General features: G+C 46.4%; 1 protein-coding gene across 1 annotated transcript in view; it reads right to left on the bottom strand.

The window, feature by feature from the left end:
• LOC138498205 (GTPase IMAP family member 6-like) overlaps positions 1-22,188 on the bottom strand; it is a 319,027-nt gene that overhangs the window by 258,145 nt on the left and 38,694 nt on the right. The window contains exon 2 of the mRNA XM_069622087.1: positions 21,038-21,133. Coding sequence (XP_069478188.1) covers positions 21,038-21,133 — 96 coding nt within the window. The remainder of the gene's footprint in view (positions 1-21,037; positions 21,134-22,188) is intronic.

Genomic DNA, 22,188 nt, shown 5'->3' with positions numbered 1-22,188 from the left:
GGGCAACTGGGTCCTGGGGCTGGGCTGTGGAGCGATGGTATCCCAGTCGGAGTCTTCAGTTCCAGCAGGCGTGGTCACAGCAACTGCACACCTGGCTGACGTGCAGGCACCAAATAGCAGGGCACGTGGGCAGAAGGCAGGCAGCAGCAGATGGCAGGTGGGAGCGTGCTCAGGGTTCTGGGGGGCAGGAATATGGCTTTCTGGGCAGGAGTGTGGTCTACCATGTGTTGTTGAGTGGCCAGCTTGATACGGAGTGATTTGGCACGTGAAAAAATTGCACGTCAGCGTGAAATTCGAGGAAGGGCCCTTAGCGCGTAAGCGCGTCTGTGACGTTACGCGCGCGGGTGTTTCCAACAACACGGGTGCATAGTGGATCAGCGTGTGAAAAAACCACACGTCCGTGTTGAAATGCGTGTAATTCGAGGAAAGGGCCTAAGCGCGTAAGTGACGTGATGCGCCCGGGCGTTTCCCTCAGCACGGGTTAAAGGTGAGCAGGGCCAGCAGTTCGCTGTACATGCCTTTCGTGGAGAACAACGTGTGTGTTGCTACTTCGTGTTGTTTTCGCGTGTCATCACTACTTCACAGCGGATCAAGGACGTATCTCTTCTTTTGGCGGGGGTATTGGCTACGCGTGTTTTTCATCATCGCGCTAGTCTGACGGTGAGTCGGGCAGCTATTTTTCCCACTGCGGGTGCCCCTGTGTATCGCACCTGTTTTTGAGGTCATAGTAGCCTGCGTGTCCCACGTGTATGTTTTTTTCATGTTACTGGGTGCCACCGCGTACTGCGGGAGGTTATTTCCACGCATGTAGGCTGCAGGGGTTGTATGCACGGTTTTACTGCAGTTTTGGGGTGCCTGAGTGTTGCGTGACCCGTCACTACATCACCGGGGTCACATACAGCCTTGCAGGTGCAGGGGTGCTGTTAACATCTTGCATCCCACCCCCTTCACCCCAATTGCCCAGGACAATTGTGGTATACACCTCCCATTGGCACTCCTCCATCTGTGCCGGCACTACTCCATCTGTGCCATGGTTGGGAGGCCACCAAAGGTGAGAGGCGCCTCAGCTGGGCGTCCTCCTTGTGGCGGTCGTGGTCAGGGACGTGGCCAGGGTGACCAGGGAGTAGGGGGACTCCAGGGTGTCCAGGGTGGCCGCATAGTGGGAAGAGGCAGGGGTGTGCCACTTGTGCACGATGTTGTGCCATGTGTCGGTGCAGTCATGCCACCACCCCCTGTGGTTCCGGGAGATGCAGCTTCTGCATCTGGCACTGACGCCCGTGTGGCCCAGCAGTCTGTTTCATCGACTGCAATGGGTCCAAGTGTAGTGGTAGCTGCAGGTGCAGCTGTGGACACCACCACCCAGGCTCAGGGTCTGACAGCGCAGGCTGCGTTGGCATTTGAAAAGTCCTTGGAAGATTTCCAACAGGGCAGGATGGAAATCGTAGGTGCACGCAGGGCTGCCCTGACCAAGACACGTGTCCCTGGGGCAGTAATGTCATCTGCTGCCCCGACCAGCCGGGTGTTGGCAAGTGCAGGGGCAGATGCAGCCAACTACACCCCGGTTGTGAGTATGCCAACCAGGACAGTCGCGGTCAATGACCCAGGCACAGCGGATGTTGCTGCGCAGGGTCAACTAGAGGGCACCCAGCTGCCACTGACACAAGTCAGGCCTTTGGTCGTCCCTCCACCTGCCACTCCCTTGGCTCAATCCACCTGTGCCACTGGCCATACTGATCAGGTCGGCATTTGCCAGCCAGGGTCTGCACCACAATCCAAGAGGTGGAAGGTTGCACCTGCAGCACAGGCTGGGACCCCACACACAGCCACGACCTCCTGCATGTCGAGGAAGAAGCCTTTCTGCAACCAGGAACTGGACTTCCTCGTGGACTACGTGTGGGACCACAGCCGTGACATGCTAGCGGGGCCTAATTGTCAGACTACGGCTGCCCACCGTGATACCCACTGGAAGCAAGTTGCGGAACATGTGAGTGCATTCGGCCAGGGCCGGTCTTACACCAGATTGCACCCCAGGCAGGAAGCATCATTGGCGCCCCCCCCGCATCCCAACCCCTCAAAATGACAACCAGAAAAATGTGTTACAATGTTGTAAAGAGGACCATTGTCCCTACACTTATTAAAACTGCCCTATTGTAATGGTGTACACGTAATAACTTATAAGCACTCCAATTTTTGCCGTTGATGTCAGGGTGACATTATGTTATTTGCCCAGGATCACACACACGCTAAACAGTGAAGCAGGGATTTTAACCCACTCTGCAATTTAGGCATGGCGAATTTCTTCCACGCTTTACTTATAACAAATTTAAGTTTTGATTGTCAAGGCCTACAAAAATACTTTCCTATAGAGTTTACTTGTAAAATACAAAAATTGCATAGTAAATCATCATGACAACATGTAAATCCTAAGAGCAGCATGTTGAGCCAAAATAATATCCGTGTACCTTTATTTTCCACATCCTGAATGAACAACTATAAGATGCAAAATATCTTTTTAAGCACTTTATTTTCAGCGCTTGAAGACACACAATAAAAGAAGTTGTGTAATAAACTCACTTAGGTTTGGAGGTTCATCACACACCTCCAGTGTGCTGTTATGTATGGTTTTAAGAACATGCAACTAAGGACATCATAGCAAACTTTACTTTTTAGCATATGAAGCTCTTAGACATTATGCGTGTGAAGACATATTTCAAAGGGTACTTTATTTTGTTCCACGCTTTAACTGTCACAGATTTGCAAGGTGACTCCCTGATGACAAAAGAAACATGTTGTTGAGTTCATTACGGCACTGACTCCAGGGGGATGTAGCCTGTGCCACGGCAGCAAAAATTGGATTTTTCTAAAGATTTTACTGAATGGTATGTGTTATCATTTGGCTAGACTGGCATTTTAATGCCGCCGGTCCAGCTGTTTTTGTATTGTGGCATGACATCTTATTCTGGGCCTACTATCTACACACGAACCAGAATGCATACTTGCCAACCCTACCGATTTAGGCAGTAGGATACCACTTTTTAAGCAGTCCTACCGCCTACCGATTTATTGGCAACAAATACCGATTTCTTTGTAAAAATATGTATTTATTAAATATTTTTGTTTTGTTTTTTTGAAAAAATGTTTCCCCACGCCAGCTCGGGGGAGTCTTTCAAGGGCTCCCCCGAGCTGGCGTAACGGGAGAAGTTGCGGCAATCAGGCTTTTGATGTAAAAGGCACCCACGGCGGTGGGCTAAATGCGCCCCTCCGCCGCGGGTGCCTTTGACAAAAAGCTCCATTAGCCCCCACCACGCCTGCTCGGGGAAGTCTTTCAAGGACTTCCCTGAGCTGGCGTAGCAGGAGAAGGCGCAGCATGCAGGCTTTTGATGTAAAAGGCGCCCACGGCGGTGGGCTAAATGTGCCCCTCCGCCGTGGGTATCTTTGACAAAAGGTGACATTAGCCCCCACAACGCCAGCTCGGGGGAGTCTTTCAAGGAATTCCCAGAGCTGGCATAGCGGGAGAAGGCGGAGCATGCAGGCTTTTTATGTAAAAGACACTCACGGTGGTGGGCTAAATGCGCCCCTCGACGCGGGTGACTTTGACAAAAGGCACCATTAGCCCCCCACCACTCCAGCTCTGGGGAGTCTTTCAAGGGCTCCCCCGAGCTGGCGTAGTGGGAGAAGGCATGGAATGCAGGCTTTTGATGTAAAAGGCACCCACGGTGGTGGGCTAAATGCGCCTCTCCACCGCGGGTGCCTTTTACAAAAGGTGCCATTACCCCCCACCACGTCAGCTCGGGGGAGTCTTTCAAGACCTCCCCGAGCTGGCGTAGCGGGAGAAGGTGCGGCATGCAGGTTTTTGATGTAAAAGGCACCCACGGCAGTGGGATAAATGTGCCCCTCCACCGCGGATGCCTCTGACAAAAGGCGACATTAGCCCCCCACCACGCCAGCTCGGGGGAGTCTTTCAAGGAATTCCACGAGCTGGCGTAGCGGGAGAAGGCGGAGCATGCAGGCTTTTTAATGTAAAAGGCACCCACGGCGGTGGGCTAAATGTGCCTCTCCACCGTGGGTGCCTTTGAAAAAAGGCACCATTAGCCCCCCACCACGTCAGCTCGGGGGGAGCCTTTCAAGAGCTCCCCGAGCTAGCGTAGCGGGAGAAGGTGCAGCATATGGCTTTTGATGTAAAAGGCACCCACGGCAGTGGGATAATTGCACCACTCCGCCGCGGGTGCTTTTGACAAAAGGCGCCATTAGCCCCCCAATATGCCAGCTCGGGGGAGTCTTTCAAGGGCTCCTCTGAGCTGGCATAGCGGGAGAAGGCGCGGCATGCAGGCTTTTGATGTAAAAGGCATCGACGGTGGTGGGCTAAATGCGCCCCTCCCCGCGGGTGCTTTTGACAAAATGCAGCATTAGCCCCCCACCACGCCAGCTTGGGGAGTCTTTCAAGGGCTCCCCCCGAGGTGGCGTGATGGCAGAAGGCGTGGCAGGCGCCTCATTGTCATTGAATGCACCCGCGGCGGCAGGCTCATTTAATGACAATGGGCTGCTGACGCGCCCTATTCTTATCATTACCTCCTCGCCTGACTATTTTTGAAACTTTAAGATTCCTACAGATTTTTGGTCACAGAATGTTGGTATGTATGAGAACGTTGTGGAGTGGAGTAAACCCAAAAATCTCGCACAGTGTGCTGGGAGACATGGGGCCAGCATGGATTCCAGGTCCTGTTGAGCTGATGAATCAAAGAACACTGGTTGCAGGTGGTGGCAACCGGAGCTACATAAGCAACAAAATACAAGTGTTGGAGTGCAAATCATGCCCGAGAGGCGGCTGTGGATAAAAAACGGTCTAATTGGTAAGAATTGGATGTTGCAGGCTCCTACCTATGAACCTTGGCCCTGATAGGAATGCCAGCTCCTCCCTACATGCACAGAACACCATTTCTTGGTCTTCTAAAGTGAATTCTCACTCACTAGTGGAGTGGGCAAATTGTGGTCTGCATATGTGGTCTTCCCTTTGCTCACTTCCCTTTTGCTCCCATCTACACTTGGTGCTCACAGACCATTGTGTCGTATTAGACAAGCAACCAAGTTAACATTGGTACACAGTCCTGTATCAGCTCTTCAGTGCTGGCAATTGTATTTTACCGACAGCTACTAGTATATAGATTGCCCTCTAGTAAACGGACAAAAACAAAAATTCTAGTGTAAACCAGTTTGGACATGCAACTGGTGATAGCTTTTAAAGCTTAGTAGTTTGTTATTAACTTAGAGCGTTTTGGCAGGACATTACTGGAGTTCCCAAAAGCACAAGCCAAAACTGGATTTTCCAGCTAATCACCTCACTGGGCTATTTTCTACAGCCCCAAAACCTTGATGGGGGTTAACATTTTCAAACTTTGGAATCAGAAAATTTGACTGGAGTTCTACGTGGCTGTCCAATAGAAAATATAGCTACTCGGTTCCGAGTCGCCTCAGCCAATTCAAGGTCTCTCTGGATTCACAGGTTCCGAGTAACAATCGGATAAGCATTTGCATGTAGTTCAGTCACCCATGCATAACTACATAGTTCCATCTATTTTTACTAGAGAGATACGAGTCAACCAAGAGGAAAGTTGCCTAGTTCTGAGTCACACTTGATAGATCAAGCTTCACACTGGTTTATGAGGAGACTCGGAAGCAAGGTGGACAATTTCCTGTAAATTGCTAGTGAGCAATGCATTAAAATTGTATATGGTTTGAAGTAAGGAATATAATAAATTGCTTTGTGAAACAGAGCTTCTGGAAGGGGAAAGCCTTTAATCGGAGCCGCTTTCCATGCTAGCGCCGGCAGAGGCATGCTGTTGGCATGAAGCTGTGACAGAAGCAATGTTGTGGGCAGCTTGCAGTCATTGACGGGTTGTGCCCATGCAGCTACTTTGTTGGAGGCAGATTTTGACGTCTTCTGTGAAGCAGCACTGGTCCGTGTTTACGTTTGTATTGGGCAGAGTGGCGCGGGTCAGCTGAATGTGGTTTCAAGGGTCAAACCCTTTGCAAAACCCTCTCAATATAGTGATTCCGCTCCAAACCGGAGCCTTAGAAATATTTATGGCCTTCAAACAAAATGGCCGCCGGCCGCGTGTGCGTCCTCGCGACCCGGCCTTGATCGGAGCGAATCTTCGATCCGCTCCCACGAGAAAATTGTGGTGAAATCATTCACCGCCGGGCCCGGGTCTCCTCTACACCTCGTCGCCACTGTTGGGGGTCGCCATCTGCGCCCCCGATGCGGTCCCGCAAGCCCCACAACAGACAGCACACGGAGACACGGTGTTGTTCGTTCGGGCTTCCCGGTCGCTCTGCCGCGGCCGGGAACGCCCCCTTTATTTAAACACCACGCGGCGGGATGTTGCAATGACGTGTGCGCCCGTGTGTGCCACGCACGGGTTTGGCGCACATTAAGGGAAAAACACGCACAGGGACTTCCATGAATCGCACACGCTTCCTTTTTCACGCTTGCTTCCTGCTTGCACCACTTTTTTCGGCGCACGTTTGTTCCATGAATCGGCCCCAAATTGTCATCTATGCGGCTAAGAATTCCAGTACGAACAAATTTGTATGGACAATTATTCAAAATAAATTGGTAATAGTCCCAAACTACACCTATTTAGGAATGATATTTGAGGGCAGTGCCTTGGCTGATGGCCATCTAGAGACTATGATCCATAAATTGGATACATCTATCTCTCAAACTAAGGTCATATTACATCACTTTGGTAATTTCACCCTCAAACCAGCTGTAATCTACTGGAATCAAAAAGCAATCCCCTGTATTTTATATGGTTTGGAAGCTCAATCATTGTGGTGCACTAAGGTCCTAGACAAACTGGAGGCTAAGTACTGGAAAACAGTGCTTCATCTCACCCAGTGTATCCCGGGGCCATGGGTACGCTATTAAATGGGCCTAATTTCCTGGCATGCACAACATCATTGGAAGATCTGTGCGTTATTTCGCAAATGTCTGATGTCTACTCGTGATAACAATATTTTGAAACATCTGTCAGATTACGTGTTCATGACTAATCACAACTTTGTTAAATGTTGGATGTAAGGTATCTATTCCATCTTGATACAAGCTGAAGTAACCATTGATGTCCTAGTTTCCAATCCTGACAAAGCTAAGCTCTTGATCTATCGTAATGATTGGATTAGTACATGAACTGAATGTTTACGATACAAAGATGCCACCTTCCAAAGATTCAAACCCAAAGGTGTTGGATCATTGGAACCTTACCTTCTCAAATTTACATCCCCAAAAATTTGCTCTGGAATTTTACGGATGCGTTTAAATTTGTGGCACGCCCGCAAGATTCTATTGAGGTGCAAAATAATCTCGGAGGAATTGAACTTTTGTCGTTTTTATCTAAACAAAGAGACAAGCGAACCTTTACAACATATATTGTCATTATGTCCATCATTGACTCATGAGCACTTAAAGTATGTTGCGCACCATTGCGCCCATTTGGGAATGCTAGACACTGTGCAAAGATGGTCGACTCTGTTATGGACTACTAACGTGTCTATGCAAATAGCAATTGTTAACTTTCTGTTTTCATTGAAATTAGCTCCTTAGGACACATGTCATACAGTTACTTCAAAATTTGTGTCATTCTTTTATATTTTCATCCTCATCCATATTTAAGATCCATGCATATTAATTATGATGTAACTGTTTTATACTTTCTTTTGTCCAAAGGTTGAAGTGTTATAATTGTTAACTTTTCTCTCTTTCCTTTTTAATGTCATGGTTTGTATATTGAAAAGTTGATTTAATTCAGCTGAATCAATACAAATAAAAAAAAAACTGAAAACACTAGTTGGTTTAGGATCACAGACTCCTTACCCACACATGTACAGTCACAATACTGTGCATGATGTTCAATATTAATAACTTCTAGCGCCTTGAAACATGACCAGATCATGCACTTAGCAATGCACTTTCCATGAAGTTGGATTTAAATTCTTTCCTACTGGCAAAAGCAGTTTCACACATGAGTGCTCTGTATGTTTAATCTCCCTGAACACTTATAAAGGCTAGCAGTGTTGGGCTTTTAAAAACAGAACACTTTTTATTTATATAGAACCCTTCTACCTTCACCGGACTACAATGAAGAATTGTTCTTCTATCAGGAGTCACACTTCTGAGACTTCACTTCATTTAACTTTGCAAGACACTTTTCTGCCCCAGTACAAACCTCAGATATTCAGTTTACATTCAGCACCCCTCTGCTTTAGGCAGGGTCTAAGGAATGGTGAAGAGTTAAGAATTTCATTTTGACAAGTACACCCCTTCCTTTTAGGGATTTTTTTGTTGGTTGCCAATGAGAAATAGGAGTACCAATTACATTTACATACTATATTTTTAATCACACTGGAAGCGATGCTGAGTCTGAATTTTAAAGAAATTACTCTGTGTTAGTAGTCTATAGGGGAATTAATTACATTATTATATAGTAAAAATACTAATGGTCTACTTAGTCTGCCCACTCCATCAATAATGGGAAGATCTACATAAAAACTGATCCCCAAAAGGCTTGGTTTGGTAGGACAAGTTTACTTACATAGAGTCTCTGGGTTTTTTGCACTCAGGGAAAAGACACCAGCTCCGAACTCCTGGATAGCTCACAGGGAACGGACATCAGGACTGGGTGGGTACCCTCTCTAGGTTCAGTCAAGAATGGCCTCCGACATTAATCCCCTTTTGATTTGCCTCTCCTTGTATGGATACCAGCCAGATTTTAGTCCCCTGGTTTCCTCCAGCAATTTTGGTCAGCAGTTCCAACTCAGATGATATCAGACCACTCTCCCCAAAAGTCATTGTGCGTCACATTATACAGCAATATAATCACACCCCCAAATTATAAAAATTAGGATGTGCCGGCTTGGCTCGTGATTTGGATTGGACCTTTATTGTGACTCCAATTGCAGTGATTGCTTCCTAAAGTTATAATACATCATCACTGTGCATTTGTGACCCCAATCATCTGGTATGGCCGTTTCATACATTTCAGTTTTGCACCTAAACACTATCAAGTGGCGAAAAAAGGCAATTTCTAAATAAACAACACAAAATATATTTTTTGAATTCTTATCATGCCTGGCTCATTGAGTTTCGAGGTGCGATTGGTGATTTTCATGATATATTAACACACTATAACAGTTATCAACACAAACATTCCTAAACAGATGTCTAATTTATCAAGCTATCATCTCCTCGAATCTCTGCTTCGTGACATTTCCTGGGGAGCTAGAAACAACTTTTGGGTTATAGTTCTCAAGGTCAAACATTTATGAGAGTTAAATCATTGGATGGAGCTTTCCATATGCTTTTGTTTTAAAGATATTTGAATTGTTTCTGTGCACCTTATGGCTCTAGAGAAAATGAAAAATGTATGATCCTCTATGTAATCCAATGGGATTCTATGAATTACCTACATATTATTATTGCAAGCAAACAGCACATTGCTTTTCTCTAAACTTCACATGTGATCTGGGCCATTTGCTTCCTCTGTTGGTTTTGGCCTGGTGTAAAACCATTAACATTCTTGCAAACCCAATGGACTGACCCTGGGTCTGCTCATCTCCAGATGCAGATGAAGAGAACTCTAGCCCTGACTCATGAAGCACCTTCCGTGTCCTTCAAATGTCATGATGGTCTTGTCCCATGCCACAAATCAAATGAAAATCCATGTATTTTTAAGAGTTGAACTAACTTAGGGCTGAACTCTCTGTTTTAACAATTGTTTAGCACCCCCTCCCCATACATTCCTTCCTGGTCTTTGCTGTGGCTTCAAAGAGATTGACTTTTAGATAAAGAGATGAGCAGAGCGTTTAGCCTTGCCAATGATGGAGGGAAGGTGAAAATGTGTTATGGTCTAACCCAGCATTTCTGTAGATCAATATTTGAGCTAAGCACAGCTCTTCATCCAGTTCCTATAAACGACAAAATAAGGTGGCTTTTACATTGTAATATTTTCTACATTGGACTTCTACCAATGTCTTGAAATCCAAAATATATTTGGTTTTTCCATCTTCATTATCTCAATTTCTTTTTAAACTGTTTTGACAAGCCACCCATTAATATATGCCTTTACATTTATTTCCTGGCTTCAAGCTGCAGAATGCACACAATTCCATGGTCTCTGTTTCTTCTTTTGTTAAGCTGCCCTTTAGGTCTCAGTCACATGTAATTGAAATGAGTTTCAGGGCTTTGGACGAGTCACACAAATATGAATTCGATTTGATTTTGAAAATGTATAACATGCTTGAAACGGAGAAAACCGTATAATGGCGCAGATGACTTTTGCTGAAGCGGATATCCAAAATTGTAGTCGTATCATATTCCATCCATGAGTGCAGCGCAATTGGATCCAGAGGACAGGACAATTGCAATTAGACTGACTGGACTTTATTTAAATGAAAATGTTTTCAGGGCTTTACGAAACTGGCACAGGGAATCCAGAGTCCTAATTTCCCTGGGTAAACTGTTCCAGAGTCTAGGTCCGAACACCGAAAATCTTCTGTCCCCTCTAAAGACAAATGTAGATGGGGGAATAACTAACAGAGCCTGGTCCTTTGAACGTAGACATGTGGACAGTTGATACTGTTCGAGATTATCCTTCAGGTAATCTGGTGCTAAATTGTTCAGACACTTGAATACCAAGCATGCTATCTTGAATTTAATGCGGTCCTCAACCAATAACCAGTGGAGCAAACGGCGTGAGGGTGATACATGGGAGGTTTTATTTAGCCCACAAACCAGCCTAACCGCCGCATTCTGTGCCGTTTGCAGTCTGCTAAATTGTTTTTTTGGAATGCCCACCATTTGACTATTGCAATAGTCTAAGTGGGCATTTGTGAGTGCTCCCCCCACCATAGCATTAACCCTATTTCGGAATATAAGGCCCATTTAATTTTATTTCTCTGGAAACAGCATTTCGGTGTTGCAGTTAAGAATGAAATGCTGCCCTTTCAGTTTGGGAGTCATATCTGTGTGTTTTCAAATTCCAGGAAATTATTTCTGCACTTTTAGGCACCAGTCAACCAAATTCAGTTTGTTTTGGGGCTGCGTATGAACCGCACACCACAAAATGCTACATAATGCTGGACTCAAACGTATGGGGATGAGCCACTATCTATACCATCACGCCAACCACACAAGACTGGAAAGCAGTGCAAAGGACTACTGTAAGGACCTGCACCATTACAACGTCACTGTCCATGATAAGGTACCTCAGAAGAACAACAGACATTAGCCTCAATCTATAGAACCACAAGCTATAGCTATTGTTAGAAGCTGTTTTTCCTGCTTGGAATGCCCCCACAATTCTCCACTTTCACAAACCTCTTACAATGTGGCATTTGCAGCAACTCCTGACCAAGCACTAGTCCCAATAGATGCACAGACGACAAACAGACCACAACTCACAGTACTGCGCCACTGTTAAATGATGGCACCCAAACTGTGGCTGCCTTCACTCTGTAGAGCGCTCCACTGTTCCCAAGCTAAGTCTGCACTTTAAACAGTAAAATAAAATAAATGATCACTACAGCCAGACTACTCCTTAGGATGAAAGGTTGAAACACATCACCCAGCACTGCGCATGATGTATTGGCTCAATGTAAAATATAATAGATCCAGTAACCCTCTGCATTGCCCACCGTGCTTACAATAGAAACATCCATGCTTGCTCGACAACAATGTGTATACATTACACACCCTTTGGACACTTAGGTCATGTAATGCTGCTTTAGTCCTTGTTCCCAACTTCCAAATCAAAAGAAATGTAGGTTGATCTTTCTCGATACTGGCCACCAAGTTCTGGAATTCCATATCCAAATAATCTGAACACTACCTCCAGAAACAAAGCAAGCTTACCACAAACACACCTGAAGAAATCATGAACACTTACCCCATTCCTCCCCCACCTTCACATCCCTCCCATATTAATCTCTCACTGCTAAATCTCTTTTTTTCAAGCATGTCCACAATCCATCAAATGACCCACAAGGTCTACCACACAGAAAGCAGACTCCTATCCTTCCTTATTCAACCCGCCACTCTGTGCCACTCCAATACATCCATGGCTACAACAAACTGAAAAAGAATTAGCATTCTCAAGTGATGAAGCAACGAGAATCCTGTCTTTAATTAGTCAACTTGATAAATCAACCCTTCCTAATGAGCATCCATCGAAGATCATTTCACAACTACAATTTATCATCAGAAAAGAAGCTTCTCAGAAACTACACATATTCATTTTAGCTCAAAATATCAGATCCCATAGAATTCCTGGTGGCCTTGGGTTTAATTTACAACCTACTCTATGCAAATAAATATCGTATTTTGTTAAGAAGTGGGAACAGATCCAATGCTCATTAAATTTGATACAATCGAAGAACTATCTAAATCTCTTACCATCACAGATTTTAAAATACAGTTGGCATTATTTCAATCAGAAGCTGAGATCCAACAGATTTAGGATGATATTAATAAAACGTTACACTCATATCAAAAAGACATTGAATAAAGACAAATACGCACATTTCAAACAAATACTTTGGATCACTTCCATGATGTAGTTTACAGTTGGAAAGAACACTATCAAACTAACAAACACAGCTTTAATCAAGCTGATGCTGAGAAACAGGACCATAGTGATTCATCCAGTGATGTTGGCACAGTTGGTAGTGATACTCCAATAAACAGAAAGATAGACGTTGCAGGTCCACACCAGTACCACATATCAGTGAGGCTACTCAACCTACCACTTCGCTAATTCCAGCAGTCTCACTTTTGGGAGGATAGCTCAGGGGCAATGTGCTCGCCTTGGAAGCAAGACGACACAGAGCAACACAGGTTCGATCCCCGGGTCCGTGCTTAGAAATCTATGGGTATTAAGCGCGTTATAAATAACCTCTTTTAGTTTGGAAAAAAAAGAAAACCTGAAGAAAAAAGAAAGGTATGGTCCAATACGAACATATTTATAAGGCTAAGATAGTGGTGAATATCAATAGTAAATTTATGAACACCAAACAATCTATGGATTTCAATAGAGGTTTATCATTTGTTCCATCATGCAAAACAAATGTGTTTTCTGCAAAGAGAATTTTGAGACTGCTTTGCAAAATGCGCTTGCAGATTTTTTTTACATGAATCCAATTGAGCCTGATCAAGCAATCACTATGGATTATCTAGAACTACGTCCAAAGAGCACTTTTAATCCTCACATTAATAAAACTGCACTTGATATGTTGGAGTTGAATGTTCTAAACCATCTGCCTCACATAAATTATAATAAAAAATGTGATCTAATCCGAAGAAACAGCAACTCTCAGAGATAAATAATCTAGTCAATGATCCCACCTTGACATTTAAACCAGCTGATAAAGGGGGTGAAAGCTGATGGTAACCAGTGGACCCATGTGCAGGCAGAAACATACATTGTTCAACTGGGGTGACTAACCGCTGCTTTCCTCCCACCCCAAGTATCACACAACACATTGCTTTGGTGTTGGCAAATAAAAGGCTGTGGGATTTTATTTGTACAGATATGGTCATAACAAGAACATAATCACATATCATATTATACTGTACCTTTGGGCACCAGGTTCTGAGGCTACCCCCTCTGGCCCGTGCCGCCATACCTGGGCTGGTTGCCGGCTGCCCAAGTTCCCCCAAAATCTTGGTTAGTGACAGACTCTGGTAGCTAGGGAATCTGTTATTTGTCTATGAAAAAGCTCCATTCCTAAACCAGATAGATAGGTCCCGTCCTTGTGGAAAAGGTCGGGGTTGCCCAGTGTTAAGGCAGTGTGCTTTATGAACCGAGGTCCCTATTTGGATTTCTTCTGGCTGTTTCCACTGATTTGTAACAATTGGCCCCGAGCCATATTTTTCTGGGTAAGATTGCCGAGTAGAACATTTCTGTGTCCCTCCAATTGTGGGCAATGCCGGCCAGTGAGGCGAATATTTCCTCGCACAGCCTTTTCCTCCCCATGTCTACCAGATCATTTCCCCCTAAGTGAATGATTAGAAATTCCGGCGGATCCCTGTATGCCACTAGGTCGGCTAGTATGTCATGAATTTCTGGCCAGCGGAGGCCTCTGTAGCCCCACCATGATGAAATTGTGTTCCTAAAAGCCGACCCATCTTTAGACTCTTCGGCCCATCGCCTGGTTCTGAACACGAAAGAGTGCCCCACTATCCAGGCAGATTTTAGTGGAGCGCCCTGATCTGTTTGGGTGGTGGGGGGGAGGAAAAGAAAATCTATATTGGTTTAGGCCTGATATATTTTTTAAAACAGTCTGATTTCCACCCTCCTATGTTTTTCACCTGTTGGGACCCCATGCCTCCCTGCCATGCAGTGGTTGCTGCACCAGTTTTGAAGGAATGGGTGCCAAACTCTGTGGGGTCCCAGCCTGTTAAGATGGATTTCTGAACTCTGTCCTGGAGGGGCAGAGGTCCAGAAGGCCAACCTAGTTTCTTGGAACAGGGTAACCTCTGGACAAGCCAGACCAATCAGGGTAGCAATGGCGGCGGTCAAGACTAGGTCTCAAGAGGGGTGAGGGAGACTGAAAGCCCGCAATGAGCACACAAAGCAAGGGCACTTACAAATTACTCCAGGCAGGTGTTAGATTAAAAATATAGACACATTTATTACAAGGCCTTTGTAACATCGACCATAGCAAAGAATCACAATAATACTAAAGTAAACCAACACATCACAATCAATACAATATATATACAAGACTGAGGGCTCTAAAGAGTTAAGCGCACGAAATATGTAGACCACCTAGATGGGGAGGAAAACAGGCAGTGCAAGTAATCGTTAGACCCAGTTCGATATCAGCGGCCGCCTAACTAAAAGGAAGTCTGAGCCCTACGAAGAGTAGAGCCTTATGCTCAAAAGTACCTGCACACGCGGGTGCCAAGGGACAAGGGAGAGTCTCTTCATAAGCTTCAGGCAGTAAAGGAAGGTGAACCAAGCGATGCCGAACAAATCCCTGTGACTCAGGGCGTGAGTGCGGGAAAGGGTTGCTGTTACAACAGCGATGGAAAGCCACAGGCTCCTGCGCGAGGGGCGACCGGTTAGGGTATTGACTACTCACCGGTCCCCGATGCAGGCAGACCCAGACTTCTCCGGTTCAGTTTCGATACTGGCAGGTTCAGATGCAATCAGCAGGACGTTTTGACGCCGTGTAGATTTTGCGACAGCAGGAGTCAGGGTCAAGGGTGTCCCAAATGCAGCGAACACGCACAGGTTGTTACCACAGCAGGGCAACTCGGCAACCGCGTGTATTCCGGTCCCAATGCACACGTCTCACTTCAGACCTGGGAACGCCAAGTGTACGAATCGCATGAGAGTGCCGAGGACACGGAATTAGCAGTAGGCCAGGCAGCGGTGACAGAGCAAAGTTCCTGTGTAGGCTGGTCAGTCCACTGGTTGGTCCAGGGACACTTCCGAAGGCTTGCGTACAGGATTTGGTGAAGGTGCCGAGAATAGTTGTTCCCACTTTTCTAAAGAGTTGAAGCGCCTTTGCAGACCTTCTTGTACGATCAGAGGAAGAGTGGTCTTGCAGGATGACAGCAATGCAGGGTGCCAAACCTACAGCGGGTCACCAGCGGTTCCTCGACTCGGCTTCTTAGTTGCAGGATACTTGGCTCCTTATCCTTCATTCGTGAGAACTCAGGAGATCGACATAGTAGTGGTCTTTTCAGCCTCCTCTTATCCAGAGTTCCCTTTGCGCCAAAACGGAGAGGACCCAATGGGAGATCTGCTCATAAAACACTCACACCATACGTGGACCTATCACAGACCACAGTGGTCCCAGGCATTCAAGACACACCAGACTCTCTGGCACCCAGGAAGTGTATTGGGAACAGACATCCCAGCCCACATCCTGGAGGCACACACAAGGCATGCAGAAGCCCGCGAAAGCATCTGTGTTTCGCGGGAAAGTGCATGACCAAATAAGGACGGCCCCGGGTCGGCTCGACCTGGGGAAGGTGAAGGGGCAAGACGGTCAGCGGACAGGACAAAGAACCCGGTGGCATGGCCATTTTGGAAGCCAGGCCACCTATTTGTGCCAAACGCGGGAAGCGCGGATAACATGGCAATAAGGGGTTCAAAACACAAAAGAAACGATAGCTGCCACCAGTCCCATCCGTGACACACTTGCACAGTTCATTATAAGTCCTGCGAGAGTTGCTAAGATCTTTGGAATGACTGGAGACCCAAGAGCGCGGTAAATTAGGTTACAGTGCCTTACTCTTAGGTTACTGTGGCTTACTCTTGGGTGCCATGGTTCTCCTGTGTTGTGCCCCGTGTGCAGGGTACTGCTGACTTGTACCCCGTGTTCAGGCTGCAGCTATGTTGTGCCCCGTGTTCAGAGTATGGTTTACGGTAGGTTTCTACTATTCTTTGTGCCCCATATGCAGGGTACTGTTTTTTGTGTGTGAAGTTTTAACTTGAAAACTTTGTGTTGTTTTCATAAACAGCCGTGTGTTGCTCGATTTGCTACGTGTTAACTCCAGCAAATATCTGGTCTCTTGTCTTGCTCTTTGTGCCTTGCAGCTTTCATTTCGTGCTGCCCAAAGATTTTATGTAGGTGAGAGGAGTTAGCGGCGTTTGCTAGCTTTGACTTCAAAAGCGCTTTGGAAAAAGTTCAGGTCTGGCTTCGTTTTAAAAAGTACCTCCTTAAACTCCACTCGTAAGGTTTACGCAGTCAAACCCACTAGTTTCTTGATTCTATTGTCTTAAATAAGCTCAAAATGCATTTTTTGTAAATCTCTCTGGGGGGCTCTCTGTGTCATCCTGCTTCCAAACGTGCTTTTTGGATTTCGCAAGCCTGCAACCCTGGCAACCCTGGCTGGGGCTTTGAAACTATTACTGCAGCTGGAAAAGGTTTGCTCGTGCTTTGTTTTTGAAAATTGCCTCCGCTCTCCCTCTTTCCCAGTGCTTCCTTCAATCAAACATACGTTGTCCTGAATAATGTTGAAAAGTGTGTTGCAAAGCTTTCCCCCAGAGACGCTCTGTGTCATCTTGTTTCCAAAGTGCTATTTCGTATGCCCGTTGCTTGGCAACCCTGGTTTTGTGATAGCTGCGAGTGTGCTCGGTGTAATACTCTGCCTACCCTCCTTTGCAAGCTTCCCCGACCCTTCGATGCTGTGCAGGCTTTTACCTGGTCCTGTGGTGTTGAGGGGTCTCCCGGCTCGTCACGCCTCCTTCGCTCGCACTCCCCGGGACTTCGCAGTTGCTTCTCCTGCAGACGTCTTGCAGGTTGGTGTGGATTTCTTCCGCCCCGTTAATACCTCTTGCTGAACCTTCAGTCGGTGTTGGAGCTTATTACCACAGGGGACCAGGGTTTGGGTTGACAGTGCCTCGCCTCAGCTCTCTTAACAGGAAAAGAAAAGATGATTTCATCGCAGTCCTCCTGGGACAGAGAAAGTTAAAACTCCAGTGCTAGGGCTGTGCAGCTGGAACAGAGCAATGTTCCAAAAGAAAAAGGATGGGACTCTGTGTTCGCAGTGCACTCATTTGTTTGGGTCCCTGTGCAGGGTCCCAAACTGATGTGTGTCTTTCTGCAGAAATGCAGCTCCTTATATTGAACCCTGGGGCAGGCCCTGGGTCCTTGTTGTGTCATGTGTGGGGGCTGTGGTGGAAGCCCCCAGGCCGGCAGACGCTGAATGTCTCCGCACCCGGGGGTGCTTCTCTTTGTAGTCCTGCCTTCCTGCTTCCTGTGCATCCTGGGTGCTTGGCGCCTATTAGGAAGGAAGGGCACCGTGTTGTTTCACACCTCGCCCTTCCTTCTTGTCATCCTGTCCGGCGACTGCGTGCCGCTGTGTGGCAGTGTTGAGGGAGAGGGGGAGCACGGCCCGTTTGTTGGGCTGCTTCCCACCCCTCTCCCCAGCCTGGCTGCCATGGGGCACAGGTTACCAGGCCTCGCTTTTGTGCCTGGCAGCATTGCCCAACATTACTTCCATTGCATTCATCAACACCACAGTCTTTCTGCCCATGCTGTCCCGGCCTCCCCAATAACACCACCCACACCCTTATTACAAAGCCATGCACAGAGAGGCCAACTTTACTTGGCAGAAGGGCTCTTTACAAGATCACTTTACCTTCCCTTACCATTAAGGGACAATGGCATGCAACTCAGTTGGAATTACTTGGAGATACAGAGCAGTCATACCACCCCTGTAAGAGGCTTTTAACATCAGAGAATGGGGCTGCTCTCTCAGAGCACACAGTGGGCCTCATTACGACCCAGGCGGTAGGGGGTTAACGGCGTTGGTAGAGCTGCCGTGCCGTTAACCCCCTACCGCCTCATTACAAGGGGTGTGCTAACAGGTCCCGCTAAGGATACCTGGTAAAACCAGGCGTCCTTAGCAGGTCCCGCGTTCAGACCAGAATGCTAACAACAGGCCCATCATTAACGGGCCCGTTGTTAGCATCCTCCCCATTCCCATTGAGCCCTATGGGGGCTCAAATGGGAATGGGGATGGGGGATGTACCGGGTCCGGGTTCCTTGAACGGGGAAATACCGGGCCCTCCAAGGTTGGAATGGCCCGGTATTTCCTCATTCAGGGAACCCAGACCCGGTACCCGGTATGGGGGTAGCCATGCCGCTAAAAGCGGCATGGCTACCTCCATACTAGTAATGAGGCCCAGTATATATTATGTCTTTGCCCCATGTCTTGGGGGCCAAAGGTCATATGGGAGGAATAAGATTAGGGGTTAAAGAGGTGTTCATAAATCTTACATAGGTAGCCTTTTGGTAGTGCAGTAAAAGCACTCGAGTAACAATGAAACATGTATCTTATGTGTTTGTGTAACTAAATGATGACAAAAGTTACTGACCAAGCTTTAGGGCCTCATAACGTTTGCCGGTCCAGAATAAGACAACTGGCACCTTTTTCAGATCGGAAACTACAAGTCTGCCGGGAGGGGCTGTGAACTACCGGCAGGCCTGACCTGTCGGTAGTTCTAGCCCCTACCGGCAGACTTTTCACTGAAGCAGTGGCGCCGTTACTAACAGTGCCAGTTATTCAGGGTTCCCATTTCCATATCGGACTCAATGGGAATGGGAACTTATTGTTACTCTGCCACCTATAATATCCCAGAAACACTGGGATATCGGGCGGCAAAAACGGTAAGGTGAGTCTGCCGGTAAACCGCCGGTAGCACCAACGGGTTAGCAGCAGACTCCTAATGAGGGCCATTAGTCTTTCTGGTGTTTACACCTGTTTAGAATCATATGTTGTGCATTTTCTACCATCTAGCAGGTCTGGAATATTTTAAGTTTCTTTACTAAAGTAAAAGGTGGCAATGGCACAGACTATCCTATCTCACTATCTCTAACCTACATGTGCAGATACCCACAATACCCCTTGATGCCTAGGCCCTTAGATTGTTTTCTCAGTGTAATTGGGAGCTGTGAGAAAACTGGCGTGGTGTAATATATGTGCCCAACTCTAGGGATGATGGGAGGGTGCATGGAATTCAAACAGATACAAGCACAAGAAATACTATTGGTATGGTATGGTCTTGTTTATTTGTATAGCGCCTATACACTATTTTACAGGTGTTTCAAAGCGGTCAGGGAGGAAGGGAACAGTGGGAAAAACACAGTCATTCGGAGCCCTTGAATTTCCTGAATGATTACAAGTCTGCTCAGGGGCAGTGAGGTACAGGAAACAGGTGCATTTGTAACATATAACTGTGTAGATAACTTTCAGGTCTGACGACGAACCTTAGCTTTTCAAAGTGCCTTACACAAAATAGGGTAAAAAGGTGGGGGGTATCAGGGTGGGAAGGTAGCACAGACAGGCCACTGCACAATACGAGGTTTGAGCGGGCCATACAGTTCTTGTATAGCAGCACAACATGAAGACATGGAGGGAGGGAGGGTGGAAGAGGGGTAAGGGGTTAGGGTAGGGAGGGAAAGGGTGAGGCAGGAAGAGGAGGCGGAACAGGTGGAGTACAGGGCACTACTACGCTCAAAGATACTCAAGCAGTTCACAAGTAGCAGTCTAATACAGGGATGTGATGGTAAGGGGGAGGAGGGTGGAAAACAGAGGGGGGACAGAACAAACAATACATGAGGATAGAAGAAGATGGGAGTGCGGAAAGGGAGGAGGGGGCATGGGAGGGGGGACAGAGCTATTATCTGTGGAAGGCTCGAGATGGCTCTTGCACTTTACAGGGAGCAGTGAAGGGAAAAAGCAAGGAGGGGGCAGGGAATGGAGGTGAAGTAGGGGGAGGGGAGCAGATAATGCAGTCAGGGCTCATGACCAATGCGCTTTAAGATGGCACAAGAACATACTGGGCGCACAGGACTAGTGCAACAGCGAATGCAGGGCTGCATATACAGGTATAAATACAGGCAAAGCATGGGTGCACACGGCCGTAGGTTGGAAACGCAAATGAGCAGTGTGACGCGGCCCAGTGGAACGTGTTATGGGTTATTGTCAATACATCTGTGTGAAGAGAAAACACGTAATGAGTCCAAGGAGCAATCGGAGATCAAGGATAGTATTGAAAACAAAGCAGGGTTACAAGCCAAGCAGGAGCCATCTCTGTACTATGATACTGTAGAACAGGCTACTCAGACTAGTAGTAGGACAACTGCTATCTATCTATATTCTAACTATGTTATTTTTTATATAGTGCCATTTCGCCCGTAGGCCTCAAGGCGCTCTATGCTTTATGTTAAGACATATATAAAGTGCGATATCAGCATCCAGGTGGCTCCTGGCACTCAAAAACCAGCTACATCCCAAGAAATAGTCTGTAAATAATCATCATTCGTAAGCAAGTTGTTGAAAAGAGGCAGGTTTTCAATTGTTTTCTAAAACTGAGCTGAAATGTACTAGTGTGTTCGCTAATATGACATGTGTGTTAGCAGGGTGTGGCATATACCGTCTCTGGCATCCCTCATGTGCTGAATGTCATCCCTGCCTGGCACACAGAAAACATCAGCGCCTTTCCAGAAAGCTTCTGCTTACCCTCATGGTTCGATATTCCTCCTCTTCTTTCCTTTTACTTTCCAGGAAACCATCTGCCTCTTTCCTTAATAGTGTCAGCCAGTCCTGGAGCTCACCCTGCAGAGAGGAAACATAACCAATTAGAAGAGTTCACACCTGCAGGATCAAGCTTGCCATCTCCCAGTGCCTAGATCACGTGGCATCCTCGGTATCCCACTCTTCGCCATTTATTGTGTTCTAGTTCATTATGAACTTTTCACAAATTGCATAAACGGTTTATAGTCATAAAACCGAAAACAAAAATCCCGAATACAATAATGTCGAATCCAAAATCTCGAGAAAAAAAAAAGTCGAATTTTTTTTTAATGACGTTTTTTGTTCGAAATGGGGGGGTTCCCCCCCCAACCCCCCTTTTTTCTATTTTTTTTTATTTTAACCCATTTTTTTTTACTTACCTGACCCCAAAAAAGCATATAATTAAATAAATAAAAAATTCGACTTTTTTTTTCTTCGAGATTTCGGATTCGAGATTATTGTATTTCGAGATTTTTTTTTCGGTCTTTTGACCGACCACCTGCATTGCATAAACCATTATAAAATCAAATGAATGAGAAACAAGAAAATAGAAAAACAGAAAAAAGAAAAAAGAAAAAGGTAACAGTATAACATACAAAAAAAAGAAAAAGGTACATATACACATGTAAATCCTTGGTAAACACAAGATGGAATTCGTCAAACAAAGAAGAATGTTAAGTCATGACTCGGCAAAGAGCTCCATTGTTATTCAATAACCTAAATACCACTGGCGCGCTACCCCAAGGCTCCTTCCCAAAGGGAACTACTGAGTCCCCAGGGACCTTCCAAGGCACTTATACAGAAGCATCAGTTCCCAACCTGGAGATTTCAGGCTCAAAAGCCCTCCAAACCTTGGCCAAGGCCAGGGATCGAGTTACACTGTGACCACGTTAGGCTATTTAGCCAAAACACGCCCCCCTGCACACCCTGTAGACCTCCTGCAAAAAGAATCTAATATCTGACATAATACTTAACCATTCGGCAGCAGGAAGTGGATTCAGCGCCTGACAGCCTCTTCCTTTTGGCAGATTCAGCCATAACCGGAAGTTTGTGAAACCTCATTTGCGTGAGGATCCGCCTCGCTGCGGGACTGGGGC

This window comes from Ambystoma mexicanum, chromosome 5q (genome assembly GCF_040938575.1).
Source record: "Ambystoma mexicanum isolate Mex_15411 chromosome 5q, UKY_AmexF1_1, whole genome shotgun sequence".
Taxonomy (NCBI): domain Eukaryota; kingdom Metazoa; phylum Chordata; class Amphibia; order Caudata; family Ambystomatidae; genus Ambystoma; species Ambystoma mexicanum.
The sequence above is the reverse complement of the archived record's forward strand: the minus strand, read 5'-3'. Positions and strand labels throughout refer to the sequence as shown.